The following is a 16,198-nucleotide window of genomic DNA, read 5'->3' on the forward strand; positions in this document are numbered from 1 at the left end:
CCCCAGGCAATCTACACCTGCAGAGTCCCCAAGCCATGGACAGCTGGATTCCCACATATTACCAATAAAAGACACACATTTGTTTCCATTTGTAACGCCATCCCTCAAACAGATTGTAAATCCCGATAACCAGGCGAGCGCAATCATTGGCTGAGAGTGAGGTTGTGGACCGACCCATCAATACAAACGTAGCAATGTGATTGGCTAACCGCCTTCAAACAGGAGCTTTCGGACACGCCCCCTGCTCCTGCACTGCTATAAACCGGAGGAGGTTTGCCCATGTGGATGTTGCAAACTGTCAACATTCCCTTGCTCACATCTCCAAGAGGAGTAGAAACGCCGTTGCTCAACTATTTCTTTTTCCTCGTCATCCTTGGAAACTACACCTTATACACTAATCAAGATGAAGGTTGTCGGATCTACCTGCGCCCTGAAGAGCAAGGTCGGCGGAGAGGACGTGGTGCGCTGCCTGTCCGATCAGAGCCTGACCATCTCCAAGTGCAAGATCCCGCTTCTGGACGAGCAGATGACCGTCTTTCTGCAGGACATGAACAGCTGCTACAGCAAGCTGAAAGAGCTCGTGCCCACCCTGCCCACTAACAAGAAGGCCAGCAAAGTGGAGATCCTGCAGCACGTAATCGATTACATCTGGGACCTGCAGGTCGAGCTGGACGAGCCGGAGAAGAGCCGCCAGCACTCCGCCGGCAACGTCCCCCGCACACCGCTGACCACCCTGAACGCAGAGATCGCCAGCATCTCAGTGGAGGTAAATATCTCTTCATATCCACTGCTATATTCTCACAGGGCAGTTCACTGTGCCACTGAGGTGCGTGCACCCCTGTAACATGTTTTTGATATTTCATTATGCGTGCGTAAAAGTTTCTTTGGCGTACCAGATTGCTTGTGACTGCTTTGCATCCTCCCAGAGCAAATGAACTAATCGCCCTTCTCTTCTCTTTCCCCGCAGAATGGATGCTCAGATGACAGGATTATGTGCCGTTAAGAGCTCGTGGAGCATTGCACCATGACCCCACAGGGAGCACCGCCAAGAACGAACAAGGCTACATGATGTGACTTCTCGACCACATCAATAAAAAACCTTGAACTGTGTAGGGACGTTTCAAACTCCCAATGCTAGAAAAATAACGTTGTGTGGACATCCTCCGGCGGCGAGGATCTCTGCCGCTCACGACTCTCGATTCATCCGAGGGTCCTGAGAGAAGAAGACCGGTAGTGTCCAGATAGAGACTGGGTTAGCCGGAGGACCAAGACGAGTTCAGTGCAGCCAGCAGCCGCTTGTTGCTTGTAGAGTTTCTAAAGAAAACTAATGTTTCTGTCACGCTCTTTGTATCTTGTGTAAACCATGTAGAGAATTCAACGTTTTGTAAAAGAAAAAAAGTAAATTTCTCAGATTCCTGAGCGACAAACTGTATTGTATATTACAATGCCTCATTATGTGAAGATATTGTTTTCTTACAATGTACCTTATTGGTGTTTTTATTAAAACAAGACAATTATTTTTGAACAAGAATTCCACTGTGTCACTGTGTTTGTGTGTGTAAGAGAGAGGAGAGGGAGAAAAGGAGTCAGAGTAAAGTGTAGTATCACATCATATAGCTGGGAGGTTTCACTGCTGATTACTTTACATATACCACAGCTGGGATATAGTCTTGTAAGACAACACTTGGGTGGTTATTATGGGCTGTTATGGCCTTATTACCATTGTGATTAATCGCAGGCCTTCCTATACATCTGAATAGCTTATCTTGTAGCTGAGTACTAGGAGAGTGTAAAGTGGTCGTCACTAAAAAAAAGTGCTACACCAAGAAAGGGCTGTTAAGTCATTCAGGTAACATAAAACCAAAGCTGGTGGTCAACATAATGGCTCACAGCCAGTTAAATTGGTAATTTGCCTCTCTATGGGTCATTAACGTATCACATTACAAGAGGAAGTCTCCCTTTAAATCGTCAGGTCGACAGATCTTGGCAAATAAACACAGAGTTTGAATTAAAGTTTAAGAGAAAATCGTCGTCATTACTTTTTTTTCCCAAGAGGACTTAAGATTCTTCTTGTATCCAACACATTTATTCAGATAGATAGAATTATGTAAGATGGTTTACTAGGAATGAAAAATATGAAATAAATAAGATAAAAGTTTGTTTCACTTCATAAAACATCCATTTAAATGTGGTGTTTCAATATGTAACGGTGTAAATCAACAGTTTTCTAGTTTCGCCGGCACTGCAGGGGTTAAAATTGCTTTGGCGAGGCGACTCGTTATAAGATTTATTCTGTCTCCCTGGTGCAATGTTTTTCCCATTTCCCTGCGGTGCGATGCGCACAGCTGCAGCCCCGGCGTGGCCAGTGTGTGATTGTGTTTGTGTGATAGCTTTGTGCCAAGGGCAGGGGAGGGCGGCGGGGCCCAGACTGAGCGGCGCCTCGGCACACCTGGGGAAGTTCAGGTTAAATAGCTCCACATTCCTCAACACACAGCTGATTGAAACATTAACAAACAGTAATCCACGGGCCAGGCCGCAGATGGGCCGGGAACCACGCCAACACTCCGAGAGGGAGAGAGAGAGAGAGAGAGTTGCTCTCGGGTAGAGATTCCCACAGTACAGTCGTATGTTATAAGTTTGCTATTAATATATACACTTGACTTTTTTTTAGAAACCTACTCTGCTTGAGCCGTTAGGGAAGTGTCAATAAGTGTTTAAACAAAACTGTCTAACATATCAAAACTCCTCACTGTTTTCTTTCATACTGCTAAATCATAATAGTCTTTCTTCTTTGAACTCTTAATCACTTGTAATTATCTATAAGGCAGATACAAATCTCTTACGTAATCTGGTTGAGCTGTGGAGAAAATGAAGACCAGGCTATGCTGGTCTTCACAATAAATCTGTTCTCGACTAAAAAATGTATTTATAACCATTATTTTATCACTCTATAACCATTTAATCCAATTTATATTTTTTTCATTCCAAATGATTGTTATTATTGTAATCCCTGTCCATAAACATGAGTCAAGCCTCTAGTCCATCAGGCATGTAGTTAGCGCCCTCTGGTGACCATATAATGAACTGCAGAGTAAAAAGCTTGTGTATCAGCTGCTGTGTGAGGCGATGGAGATGCTGGAGACATTAGTAGACAACAGCGCCGCCTTCTGGTACAGTTCATACTGTATGGTGTTTGGTACTGTACTACATTACTGCATTAACATTTGTTATTAAATGAATATTCATCATTCAAACACTTGTACTTAAGCTTTACTTTAGCTTCATACTTATACTCAGAGAAAATATTACACTTTCTAGTCCATTATGTTTTCGTGACAACTGAATTACTTTACATACAAAACATGACCATCCAAAGGATATGATAGACTGTTAGATATACAGCATTAAAATTCAGTAATAATAATCTAATCATACAGAATGTAACCACACTACCACATTTTTTTCTAAACATTTCCCACTAAAGCTCCAGTATGGTATTTATACTGTATTCAGTGGTGTGCAGTGACTTTTACATACAGACTAGCTGCACTACACCAATGCCACACATATGGACCAGTCTGAAACATACCTTTTGATGACAGTAGCAGCAGCAGGGCTGCAGGCTGTTCTGTCTCATGATTTTGTGCCGCCTGTCTTTCCTGTGCTGAAATCTCTCTCCTGCATCTTGCTTCTCTCTGTCTGGACATCTCCACCTTTCTCCTTCCTGGCTGAAGAAGTTTTAGGATTATTTTCTGAACTGTCAGTTAACACATCAAATTTACAGTATTGAGGAAAAATATCACTTATATGGCAATCTTCAACATATTCACCATTAACTGACATTGACTCACTCCAGTCACATTGCAGAATCTTGTATTTTCCAGTCTCAGCATTGTTAACGTTTCTCGGCTCATAGTTGAAGTACAGCTGAGACGTGGGAACTTGGGTCTTGAGGAGTCGTAGTATTTACTTTCTTACAAACTAAAGTACATGGCACTGTACTGTACGTTCACGGCTATACTGCTAACTGCTAACTAACTAACCCTCTGCTCCAGTTAGTATCACCGCTCTCTCTCTCTCTCTCTCTCTCTCTAGCTCTTTACACACACTGAATACGTACTGATCTATTCCTGAAAGGAGCCACGCTCTTACTGTGACAATATTCTGTCTCAAACTTACTGCAGATCCTGCACAGATATGATAAATCAGTCATTTGATCGTTTACTTGCTGCTAATTCCTCTTGAGGCTTAATGCGGAAGTTTTTTTCCAGACCCCTGCGCATGCGTATTAGGCCTGCAATATCATAACTGATAAGTCATTACCAACTCTAATGGTCTTTAATGGCTGGAACATAAACTGTATATAAAAGGGCTGCAAGTCAAGCTAGCTTTCAGGGTCAATACCCTGCTGCCACCACAAGTGGGCAGTAAATTGCATAATGAATGCAGGCAGGCATCAGGTTCTTTATGGCAGTGGGTCTCAAAGTGGGGTACAGGGACCCTCAGGGGTCCTTCAGGGGGTTCCTGGGGCCCTTGGCAAAAAACTTTTTACTATAATTCCATTCATAAGTAACACAATGACAGAAAGTATTACTTTTTTGGTCATGGGCTCCAAATGCTTTCTGTAATAAAACCTCTAACAACTTGCCCTGGCGGCACATCACTGCTGTACTTACATTTTTGAGGTACTTGTATTTTGAGTATTTCAATGCGATGGTACTTTATACCTCTACTCAATATATTCCAAAGGGAAATATTGTTCTCTTGACTCCACTGCATTCATTTCACAGCTGCACTTACTGTATATAAAGTAGTTAAAACTAACTCCACTTCAAAAAGCTACAACATGAAAATCAGCATTGACATAATAATGTCATATATGATGATACATGAGTCACAAGGAAGAATGAGTAGTTTTTCTTCTGATCATTTAAGTAAATTCTGCTAATTACACATCTGTACTTCTACTAGCACAGATTTTAGAAGACAGGACAATTGTAATTTTACAGTGTGCTAACTAAAATACCTCAGAATACTGTATCACATCTCTTCACAAGTAGTTATATACAGTTGGATCACTACTTTAATCTATTTTTACTGAAGGATGTGAATTGTTCTTCCATCACTGTCTGTGCGTGCACTCGTTTAGATGTTAGTGCCTCATACTGTGTGTGTCTTACAATAACCTGAAAGAAGCTATTGTATCTAAGCCTTTCTCCAATACTAAGCAAGGAGTAATATTGAATGATTTTCTTCTGACAGAAGAATATTAGATCTAAAAATGGAAGTGGATTATTCCTTCATAACCTGACAAGCTGCAGTAGCGCTCATCTGTTTTGTTTGATCAGAAATGATTATTACGTCTATATATACTGGCTGATATTAACTGTTACCAGACTGAGAACTGAGTAAATTACATGCATGCATCACTGCTCATAATCAGTCAGTATATAATTAGAGAATCACAGTCAAGAGTGTTTAAATAGAAATTTGTATTTACATCAATATCAACATCAAAAGAAAAAAAATCTGTAATATACATCCTGTAAAATGACAGCTTATCTTACCTCCACACAAAGAAAACAAAAACAAACCAAATGATCTCTTGCCTCTTTTTGCACTTCATTCAAACTCTACAAAGTTCCATTTTCCTGAAGTAACAAAATCTGGACATAAAATGAAGTTGTTTCCTGAAAAATAGAAGAGAAATTGATATGTCTTCAAGTGGATTTCATTCCATTGGTATTTCTCTTTCACAGCAAAACATGCTTTGTTTTTTTCTGGATGTAAAAACTTTCTGCTGTGGGACTGAGACCTTCCAGTCCTCTTTGCCCTGCACTGATAGCTGATACACTTACAGTACATAACCATCATATGCTATTACAGATCAATGATATGTACCCATTTACCATCAGAATAATATAACACATATCATAAAAAATGTACACCAGAAACCTCAGAAACTATACAGAGATGTGGAAAAATATCTTTGGATCGCGCATGTTGAAAAGGTAGATTCAGCGGGTTGAGAATAACAGTCAAAAGAAGATGCTGTGAATAAAATACACTCGACAGACAAAGCTGGTGGTAGGAAGAGAACTCTGCTAGGACCAGGCCTGTTGGTGAACTGAAGGGTGTTTTCCCGTCCTCACTGTACTGCGCGCACGCACACACACACACACACACACACACACACACACACACACGCACACACACACGCAGACACACGCAGACACACGCAGACACACGCAGACACACGCAGACACACACAGACACACACAGACACACACAGACACACACAGACACACGCACACGCAGACACACACACCGCAACAAAACAACAAGTTTACGTAATCAACTGTCCTGACAGAATTCGCCGTCACCACACTCTAATAAAACCTCTGACGGTGTGAAAGCTCAAACCTTCAACTCATCAGATCCTCGTCACAAGTAAAAAGTGCCACTCTAAAACATGAAATACACGACTTCTGGGAAAATTTAAAAATACAGCATTAAGAAAATGTCAAAACAGAGGAAGGAAAACCCAAAACACACCTGCAATATTTGCAACGGCAAAAAAAAAAAAAAAGAAAAAAAGAAAAAAGAAGCAAAACAACCAAATCAGTATTGACCTATGGGACACAAAAATACAACCAGGTCTCATACTTTGTGCAATAATGGGCCTTTAAAAAGCATGTCTGATATATTTTGTAGGATATTTACAATTCATATTCACAGAGGACATTTGAGACATCTAATACTGCAGTACCATTTGTTTGCTTAGAACAGGGTAATGATGCTCAGTTACAGTCTAAAGCATAGAGGCTAGAGTTATTGCTCCAATCTGCATAACATAGTAAACTGTGCTTATAGCTTCCAATGACTTTAAGAATGAGGCGCATCCAAAGGATAAGAAAGAAATAAAAGAAAGAAACCCATTGTTGTGAAGGCATTGAATCTCTAATAAGGCTGTAATGATGAAGAAATATTGCATCAATCTTTATTCCACACAGAAGCCTCCAGGTAAAGTGCAGCCACAGCCAGTTGTACCGTAGTCCCGTTCTGCAGCCTTACCGTGACGCTGAATACTGCCCGACAGCTCCGGGTCATTCATGTGAACACACACAAACATGCGCGCACACACACACGCCCACACGCATACGCGCGCACACACATACACACATACACACACACACACACACACACACACACACACACACACACACACACACACACACACACACACACACACACACACACACACACACACACACACAGGTATTTTGTGTTTGTGCATAACCTAAATAGAGTTCGGCTACAGCATGTGAGGCTTCAGTTGGTGATGAAACCTGATGCATGCTCGTCCTTGTAGCCAACTTCCTCCACAATGAGCAGTGCGATGTGTCGAGTCTCCTGTGTCACATTTTACGCTGGAGAACTACTGTGTGTGTGTTTGTGTAAGTCCAGCTCTTCTCCTGGCCCAGGCTGCTCTGCCACAGATGAAAGGCTCCAGATTCTGCTGTCAGCCACAGGTCGTCAACAGTACTTCTGCAGAGATAGAAAAAAAGGTTGGACGCGTTAACCTTTCTACCAGTTATAATAGAATGTCTATATCTCTCTACAGAGTTTTAAAACCTCAGCCGAGTCTCTTGTAAGGCCACTAAACTCCCATGTGTCAAACAATTAACTACCTGATCAGGTCCCATTGGCATTCTACCCATTCCCATGGGGTTCATGCCCATTTGGCCTTGCATCTGTCCTTGCATCTGTCCTGGCATTTGGCTCATCTGTCCTGCACCGGCCCCGCTGACTGGCCCAGGTCCACCCATGGAGCTGTTCATCATCATGGGCCCAAACTGGCCCTGGTTACCCTGCTGGGGGAACTGTTGCTGGGGGTATGAGCTGGAAGACCAGAAAAATAAGTTTTGACATCAGCCATTTACCACTTTAACCTAAAGAAATATTACACATGGACAAGACTCTTATGGGTGATAAGTTACTGCTCAAAGAAGCCTGCTGTTGCATACTTGCTGCGTGGCATGCCGCCCTGTGGCCAGCCCTTCATGTCTCCAGACGGGTACATGGGCCCTCCCTGTGGGTTTCCCTGCATCCCTGGCATCATTGCGGTCTGAGGGGGGCCACCCATTCGTCCTTGCATCATGTTTCCTGGAGGGCTGCTGCCTCGAGCCATGAATGATGGGTCCCCCTGCTGGTTCATCCCTGCAAGTTCAACGACAATAACAACAAAAGAACAGTCATGAGTGTGAAACTTGACCATCCAGGAGGAAACGATACAGTCAGCCAACTCTGTTTCAGTCAACTCACCATAGTTACCTCCATAGTTGAAACCCTGCTGTCCAGGTTGGTTCAAGGGGGGGCCTCCCATGGGGCTGTCCATGCCTGCTGGTGCAGTGACATTTGGAGGAGGACTGAAGCCTCCAGCTGCCCCCTGCCCCTGCTGCTGTTGCTGTTGCATCAGCATCATCATCCGCTGCCTCCTCATCTGCATGGTCATCATCTCCCTGCTGCGCTGAGCCATCATCTGTGCGTTTAGGAAACCAGGCTGCGGAGAAACATTAATAATTTCACCTTAATTCGTCAAATGGTGACATGACTCGCTTTATTAAAAATGGCAAGTGAATGCACATTATATAAGACGTGAGGAAGTGCTGACTACATACCTGACCACCCATGGCTGCAGGCTGCATGCCTGGCTGCATGCCAGGTTGCATGCCTGGACGCATGGCAGGGTTTCCTCCAGGGGCATTTTCCATCTTCATGCCTTGTCGGGTCTGGTTCATAAACTGTCGGATGATACAGGATAAAGTTCATTATGACAGTTTGTTTATTTTGATGTTCATTATTAACATAAGTCAAAAAGCTACCCACTCCCCCAAACAAACAAGGTGACCTGCCCTATTTTCTACATAACGATATTAAGGTCACCTTTAGGTTAAATATGATCTGAATTGTGTGCTCACCTGCTGCCCTTGCAGTCTCTGCTGTAGCTGCAGTCGGAGAGGCTTGGTGGCCAACATGCGAGGTCTCATCATGTTTGCGCGGGGGTTGCCCATGCCACCCATACCCACCATGCCAGGGAAGCCTCCCGTTTGGCCCATCTGATTCATCATGGGGTTGAAGCCTCCCGGAGACTGACCTTGCATCGTGTTGCCGCCATAACCGGACTGCATGCCCATGGAGGGGGGCCCTGGGGGCCCAGGGTAGCCCTGGCCATACATGGGTTTTTGGTCTATGCCTATGGAGGAGTCTGGCCCTGGGAAAGGCTCTGATGGTGGGCACTGACCCTGACCTTGATCCTGGCCCTGCTGGTGACCTTCAGGTCCCTGGGTCTAGGGTACAGAGAAGCTGCATGTAATGCTAGTTTGGACTGCATCAATCGTAATGCAATATTAACACATGGTTGGCTAAGGGTAATTGATTTAGCTGCTGCCACAGAACATACATTAAACACATATATACATTAAACAGCCACATCAGAATCACATGTACTACATCAGGCTTACAGATTAGGCAACAAGAAGCTGAAAAACTGGAAGCTGAATAGCATTAGTGCAAGCTAACATTCAAGTTGAAGACTTTCAATGAGCCCAAATTCACATCACATCTAATTAGAGGAGCTAAAATAAATGTATGCTGTGATGTAAGACCACTCTCTCAGCATCTGAACCTTTTTTTTTTCACCAACTTTGTATTTACTTAAATAGAGAAAGCAACAAGCACTTTATGTCGTAATATTGTTTTTATACCTCTCACTTTATTCAATAATCACTGTGTAATTTAGAATTAGTGAAGTTACTGAACCACTGACATTCATTTGTGGCTGTAGTGCCAACACTGGTGATGTGTAATCATCTCCTGTTAAACAAAATGAGTGCGATACATAATTTATACTGTAGCGTGTCCTGTACCTGGCCCACTATTTCAGGGATGCCTAGGGCTCGATCTATTTCCTGTAGAGCAATGACATCTGCAGTGTTGAGCAGAGAGTCCAGCTGGTCCAGAAGTGCTCGTTCATCACTCGGGCCGTCGCTGTTGGCCAGGGGTCCCAGCAGCTCATCCAGGGGGTGTGCAAACTGTTCCCTAAACCAACAAATGACCCAGATGTTTAGTTGCTTCAAAGAAAGGAGACTGTGATTAATGTCAACTTCTGAATTCAGCTTGAGGTCTAGAAAGTTGGAAAAATGAAGCGGGATAGGGTTGTGTACCTGTTTGTGTTACTCTGTGGTCTGTCCATTCCTATGGCAGAGTCTGGCCAGGAGGGCGACTGAGGTGGTGGTCCATGTCCACCAAATGGGCTCATACTCATATTGGCTTCATTGGTACCTGCAGATGCATTCAGAGAGGAGTCTAATTCACATATCTACTTTGCTTCATCATATTTGGCACCAAGTAGGTAAAAGCAGAGTCATGTGACATACCCATCTCCATGAGTTGCTGCTGCAGCATAGACCTGGTGTTTGCAGGTACACTATTGGAGCGGTTGATCATGGGTCCTCCCATTGGGCCAGAGCGACCCATGCCTGGGTGACCTGGTCCGGCCGCAGGGCTGCCACTGGGCCTCGTCATCCCCCACTCCCCTGGTCCTGCCATGGGAGGGCGCTGGGGCATTCCCATACCTCTGCCCATACCTCCTGAAAAACACAAATCCCATTCCCATTGAGCATTTCATCAGTACACTTAGCCACACAGTGAAAACTGGACCCTAAGCTTCTGGAGTTCCATTAAAAAATTAAAGTAGGTAGTACTTAGAAAACAAATATCCCCATGCTGTCGATTCTGTGGGACCCTGGTCTACAGTATATAGAAAGCCAGGCTGTCTTGGGCATGCGAAGAAATAAGTGTTTAAATTACTTGTTGGATTGCCTCTTGGTGGACAGAGACCCATGCCTCCAGGAAAGCCATTGGGTACGACCCCAGGGCGGATCGGAGCATCCATGTTCTCCTGTTTGACCAATGTGGGACAGGGGACATTCCTTCTCATGGCCAGCCCACCTCCTACTGCTCCTTCTACACCCATGGGCTTGGCGTCCATGGACAAGGCTCTTTGATAGACACCACGCTGAGCTGGAGGCATGGGGCCTTTCTCCCCATCTGAAACACACACAGTACCAAGGAGAGCGTAAATACCTTCACACATTTGGGTTCTCAGATTCGAAACAACGGGTGCTACATGAACGTCCATGGTGTGATACCTAATGCAATACTTAACAATGCATAAACATTTTTGCAGTCCAGTGTTTCATTTGATGATAGTTTAGATTTTAATCACTGACTTACCATGTAAATTGTCAGGCATGTTTCCTTGTTTGTTTGCAACTTCCTTCCCTGCTCTGGAGTCTGGTTCAGGGTAGAACCCAGAGTTGTTCCTTGGGACACCGAGAATGGTCTCCAGGGTCTCCGTCTGAACCACAGAGACACAAGAAAGATTAGAATACCATGTTCTAGTGTTCTAACAATTTGTTTTTCCTTGTTGGGAAAAAAAAAAAAAAAAAAAAAAAAACTTGCCTCATCAGATGGCTCCAACTTGACTTTTCCATCCATACAGTGGGTGTCAGAGCTGGTGACCCCTGCCCCCTGAGCTCCTCTCCCCTCCAGCTCCTCCAGCTTTGGCTTGATATCACCACCTTCTTTAGAGTCGTCCTTATTGAGGAGATAGTGAAGGAGGGCGTGAGGCTTCTCCTTCTTGGGGCTGTGCTGCTCCTGTTTTGATTCGGATCCCCTAACTCCTCCAGGGGCTGCAGGTCCAGGATCTGAATCCAAGCTGCTCTTTCCAGTGGCCTCAGCTGTGATGCGCGCCACCTCATCGGGAGTGTTCCCGTTCTGGAGGAGCTTGTGGAGGATCTTGTGCTTCTCCTGCAGAGACTGACTTGTTAAGTGTCCTGTGCCAGCAGAGGAGGACACAGCACCGTGACTCCCGCCCGTAGAGGAGGATACTCCTGTTGAGGAGGAGGGGCTGGTGACACCCACTGTTCCATCTTTTACCTCAGATGTGGAGCTGGGTCCAGAGTTTGATGCGTGATTAGGTGGCACCAGCTCATCTGTAGGGGAGGTGAGGAGCTGCAGAAGCTTCCTGTGGCATTTGGTGTCAGGGACCCGTCGATTGGATTCTCCCCCGGTCGGACCCGTCTCTCTGCTGGCCTGGCTGTCTGGCTTGTCAGGAGGGCCCTCACTGGTGGGGGTGCGAGGGTGTGGCTGCGACTGCTGCTCTCCTCCAGCCCCCAGTGAGCTGCCTGGGCTCTTGGTGTCAGAGTAGGCTGGGAGGCCTGGTTTACATGGTCCCCCTGCTGACTGATTGGTGGAGTTGATACTCGGGGAGCTGTCAGGTTTGTGAGGGGGAGGAGAGGTGAGTGGGGAAGGCATCGGATTGCCTACTCCCTCACTAATGGCTTGGAGGGCATTCAAGGAGCTGCTGGAGAAGGTGGTACCTCCTCCTCCACCTCCAGAGTTACCAGGGTGACTGGAGCTCATGGGAGAGTTCATACCTGCAAAAGGACAAACAAGAGACATGGGAACAATTCATGAATGAAACAAATAAGCAAAATTTTGGTCTAAGGAGTTTTTTTTTCTACATCCAAATAACCTGCAAAGTTCCAAAAAAAAAAAAAAAAAAGGTTTGGTTAGTACCTCCAGGAGAGAAGGGGCTGGCACCCATCTTGGGGCTTCCTCTGACTCTGGGTGAACCCATGACATTGTGTGGGGGGCCGTTAATTCCTGGACTGGCCTGAGGGGGACTGGTCATTCCCATCCCATACCCTCCACCTCCAGGTCCACCTCCTCCTCCATGGAACTGACCCATCTGCTGATGCTGGTGCTGCTGCTGATGCATGCCATGGTGGCCCATCTGATTCATCTGATTCATCTGATTCATCTGGTTCATGGGCCCCAACTGGTTCATTGAGTTCATGGGGGAGTTCATTGGATGCATGGAATTCATTTGATTCATCTGATTCATGTGACCCATGTTGTTCATCTGATGCATAGGATTCATCTGATTCATGGGATTCATTTGATTCATCTGGTTCATGGGATTCATGCGGTTACCCCCAGCATATGGAGGCATTCCTCTTTGTGGCATGTTGCCTTGTTCAGCCATGCCATAACCCCTGTTCATGCCCATGCCCCCTCCTGGGCCCATGTTCATCTGTTGGTTGGGGTTGTTCACACCCATGTTTTGAGGCCTCATGCCTCCTCCCTGGTTTCCACGATATCCATTCTGCTCCCTACAGGAAAGTATGAAAAATAACAATAATTAAAAACAAAACAAAGTTTAGGCTCTACAATGCAGACAGACATTCATCTATGTTTGGTGAATTCCCCCTCTTGCTAGTTTTACTTGTTAGAGTATTTGCACCTTTGTAGCAAGTGTGTGGACAAGAAAGAGTGTGGTTCATTGGTGTTGGGATTCCTGCAGAGATCGCTCCTGGTCTGGGCTGTGACTGGGGTGCCGTCAGAGAGCGAGAAGCGGTACAGTGGGGTCTCCGCATGGCCATTATGGAAAGCTGGAGCGGGAAAAAAAAGGATAATTCAATCATCTAATAAATAGATGATAATGAGACAGATCATGCACACTAACAACATTAACAGAATGAGGAGCTGCCACAGCTTGCAGCAGGACTTAAGCTGAATTTCCATATAGTTGATTTACACATGCTGCGATGCGGTCACAATACAGAGGATTGTTATTTTCATGCAACACAAGCTCACAGAAAAAGCTGTTGCTCAGCCTGTTGATATGTTTGAAGTCACTGCAACAAGCTTGTGTAACGTCTTTTCATTCCAGCTGCTTCTTATATAATTCCCCCTTTTAAAAACGGATCCACTGACATAAAGTGTTAATTTTTAATTAAACATGTAGTTCACTCCGAAGAAGTCAATTCTTGAACACCATAAAGTCAAGTGTTCTTTGTGTCTGGTAATGTCTCCTGATGTATTGAAGATTATTTATTAATGTCTTGAGGCTCTTGCTCACATCTAAAGGGCCATATCCCACATACCAAATGTTTTCATAAGGTGATTGGTGTCCTGGTACATTCCTTGTGTACTCTGGTGACTGCTGCCTTCTAAACAAAGCTCAAAGCCGCCCTCCTGGTGCCCATAATAATGGATCATGACCATGTCGATGTCTGTGACTATGCTCTAATTCTAGGTAGTCCATTCACATGTAAAACAAGTCTGGAAATTTAAGTTGCTATTGCATGCACCTGCTAATGTAGCATGCTTTAAGGGTTTTTGTTTGTAATGATTTAAGTGACGGTGACAGAGAAGGTTAGATGGTAGGAAAGTACATCATTTACATACCATCTTGATAGTGACGTTTGTAGGACCAGGGTTGTCCCTCGCTGCGATGGAGGAACATCTGCATGCAGCGCCTCACCAGGTCCTCCCAGCCTGGGCGCATAGTGGTGTGAAGAGAGGCGTGCTGTTCAATTTCAATCAGTTTACCTGGAACAGAAGACACAGCTGGGGTTAGCCGAAGGATAATGGCTAGTGTTGGCAGCAGAAAAAGGTGACAACTTTAGATGCAGTGTATAGTCCAAAGTCAGTGTACTAGGAATCTACGGCGTACATCTCTAAATATCTAGAATAACACGGAGAACTTGGAGATCTTATTATCATGTCAGGACAAGTAAAGATGATAACAGTGGGGAAATTTTAATTCTAATGTTTGTTTTTTAAAGGGGTGAAGCTAGTTGGACTTAAAGCCTTTGTAAGGTGGTATGCCTAACAAAAACCTTTCCAACAGTCATGTCACATGTAAACAAAATGAATACACTTGGGGAGGTACATGGATCTATTACATGTAACACAACGGTAGCTCACCAGACAGTTCATGGCGTGTGCTAAACCTCTCTGTTCTCTCTACTGCAGTGATGCGTCGTGCCACACAGATCATACACGACTGCAAATCTGAGGAAAGAGACAACACAATGTTAAGTAAGTATATGTCGACTGCTTTCACATATTTAATAGTTATATTCTCTTTTATTTTCTATTTTTTGAGCTAGAAAAAAAAAAAAAACAACAACACAAAAAAAAAACATTCAAAGCTGTTAATTATGACTTTCACCTTCTCCCTCCTCCATCATAGCCCGGGGCTGAGTGAGGGCAAAACACTGCATGGTCTCATAGCGTTGGCCTCCAGGCCTCTCTTCTGACAACCCATGACTCTGACCATGACCAAAGTTCACCAGCATACGACAGTTGAAGGTGTGACTCTTCTGCCGGGGCGCATCTCCACCCCATGATGCCCCATTTGGTGCTACCAAGAAAAAACAAACAAAACAGATACTGCTTAACAGATGGGCATGACTGTGTGTGTGTATGTGTGTGTGTGAGTGTGAGCATATGTGCACAAGAGCATTCAGATGAGTTCAATCATCTCAGGTGTGTATGATCTTGAATGCGTTTGTGCAAACACAGGTATAAACTCGTGTCTCACCATTGGATTTGGGTAGATTCTTGTGAAACTCCTCTCTGTCCTCATCGTGGATGATGTTGTAGACACTGGTGTTGATCAGCTCCTCCTGCTTGTACTGCAGGTACTGGGTCACATTGTCTGACACAAATACTATGCTGCCTTCTCGGTTCACCACAAACAGGAAACCATCCAGGGCCTAAAAACAGCAGGGCAACAAAATGGAGCGTCGAATTGAGGAAGACTTGTTACATTTCATATAAACCAGTTGAGACATTTCTTCCAACTTCAAGTGAGCAATAACAGCAAACCACTGGTCCAGCATATGGAAGGGCAACTAATTGGTGTTGGTCTTTTGCCCCACAGGGATTGTCCCCAAGCTGACCTGTAGGAGCAGCGGTCCCAGATGGTCCTTGTCAATGACCCCTTGACCAGTGGAGGACACATCCGCCTTCTGGACATCATCATCACTGCAAGAGCTTTTTCCTAAGGACAGATAAAGCATGACTACTGATGAAGAGAATTATCATTTTACAGTAATGATCTACGCATCTGGATTTTTACAAGGTACTTTGTATATTTCCATTGTGTGGCTCAACACGAAAAGCTATTATTTTGAGATTTGAGTGCACATGACCTGTATGTTTTCTGCAACAGCAGAATATATGTTATTTTTTTGTATTTTTCATCATGTTCGTGATATTTTAAAGGCAACTATTCTACAATTCACAGCTGGCAGCTTCATTTATACAATGTAGTGAA

At 44.4% G+C, this 16,198-nt stretch overlaps 2 protein-coding genes across 3 annotated transcripts in view; one reads left to right on the forward strand and one right to left on the reverse strand.

The window, feature by feature from the left end:
• The first annotated feature begins 279 nt into the window (after positions 1-279).
• On the forward strand, positions 280-1,531 carry id1 (inhibitor of DNA binding 1, HLH protein). The gene is made up of 2 exons (XM_056394883.1): positions 280-766; positions 968-1,531. The coding sequence occupies exons 1-2, from the start codon at positions 404-406 to the stop codon at positions 1,001-1,003; spliced, it is 399 nt and encodes a 132-aa protein (XP_056250858.1). The 5' UTR covers positions 280-403; the 3' UTR covers positions 1,004-1,531.
• A 3,358-nt stretch (positions 1,532-4,889) lies between these two features.
• The window catches only part of ncoa3 (nuclear receptor coactivator 3), a 33,189-nt gene continuing 21,880 nt past the window's right edge, over positions 4,890-16,198 (reverse strand). Inside the window, exons 5-23 of one of the 2 annotated variants that reach the window (XM_056394853.1) lie at positions 15,822-15,922; positions 15,461-15,635; positions 15,089-15,280; positions 14,842-14,928; positions 14,320-14,463; positions 13,373-13,520; positions 12,646-13,241; positions 11,527-12,503; positions 11,299-11,422; positions 10,873-11,112; positions 10,440-10,652; positions 10,227-10,344; positions 9,930-10,101; positions 8,982-9,350; positions 8,682-8,804; positions 8,335-8,563; positions 8,028-8,220; positions 7,692-7,902; positions 4,890-7,548 (exon numbers count right to left, since the gene is read on the reverse strand). In XM_056394853.1, coding sequence (XP_056250828.1) covers positions 7,537-7,548; positions 7,692-7,902; positions 8,028-8,220; positions 8,335-8,563; positions 8,682-8,804; positions 8,982-9,350; positions 9,930-10,101; positions 10,227-10,344; positions 10,440-10,652; positions 10,873-11,112; positions 11,299-11,422; positions 11,527-12,503; positions 12,646-13,241; positions 13,373-13,520; positions 14,320-14,463; positions 14,842-14,928; positions 15,089-15,280; positions 15,461-15,635; positions 15,822-15,922 — 4,424 coding nt within the window. In that variant the 3' untranslated portion in view covers positions 4,890-7,536. Of the gene's footprint in view, positions 7,549-7,691; positions 7,903-8,027; positions 8,221-8,325; positions 8,564-8,681; positions 8,805-8,981; positions 9,351-9,929; positions 10,102-10,226; positions 10,345-10,439; positions 10,653-10,872; positions 11,113-11,298; positions 11,423-11,526; positions 12,504-12,645; positions 13,242-13,372; positions 13,521-14,319; positions 14,464-14,841; positions 14,929-15,088; positions 15,281-15,460; positions 15,636-15,821; positions 15,923-16,198 lie in introns of both variants that reach the window. The other variant, XM_056394844.1, reaches the window with a different exon arrangement.

This window comes from Seriola aureovittata, chromosome 2 (assembly GCF_021018895.1).
Source record: "Seriola aureovittata isolate HTS-2021-v1 ecotype China chromosome 2, ASM2101889v1, whole genome shotgun sequence".
Lineage (NCBI taxonomy): Eukaryota > Metazoa > Chordata > Actinopteri > Carangiformes > Carangidae > Seriola > Seriola aureovittata.

Excerpts from the sequence above, each read along its gene's own strand:
- id1 (XM_056394883.1), top strand. The coding sequence starts at position 404 with ATGAAGGTTGTCGGATCTACCTGCGCCCTGAAGAGCAAGGTCGGCGGA. Across the intron at positions 767-967 it reads TCGCCAGCATCTCAGTGGAG|AATGGATGCTCAGATGACAG; the intron begins GTAAATATCTCT and ends CTTTCCCCGCAG.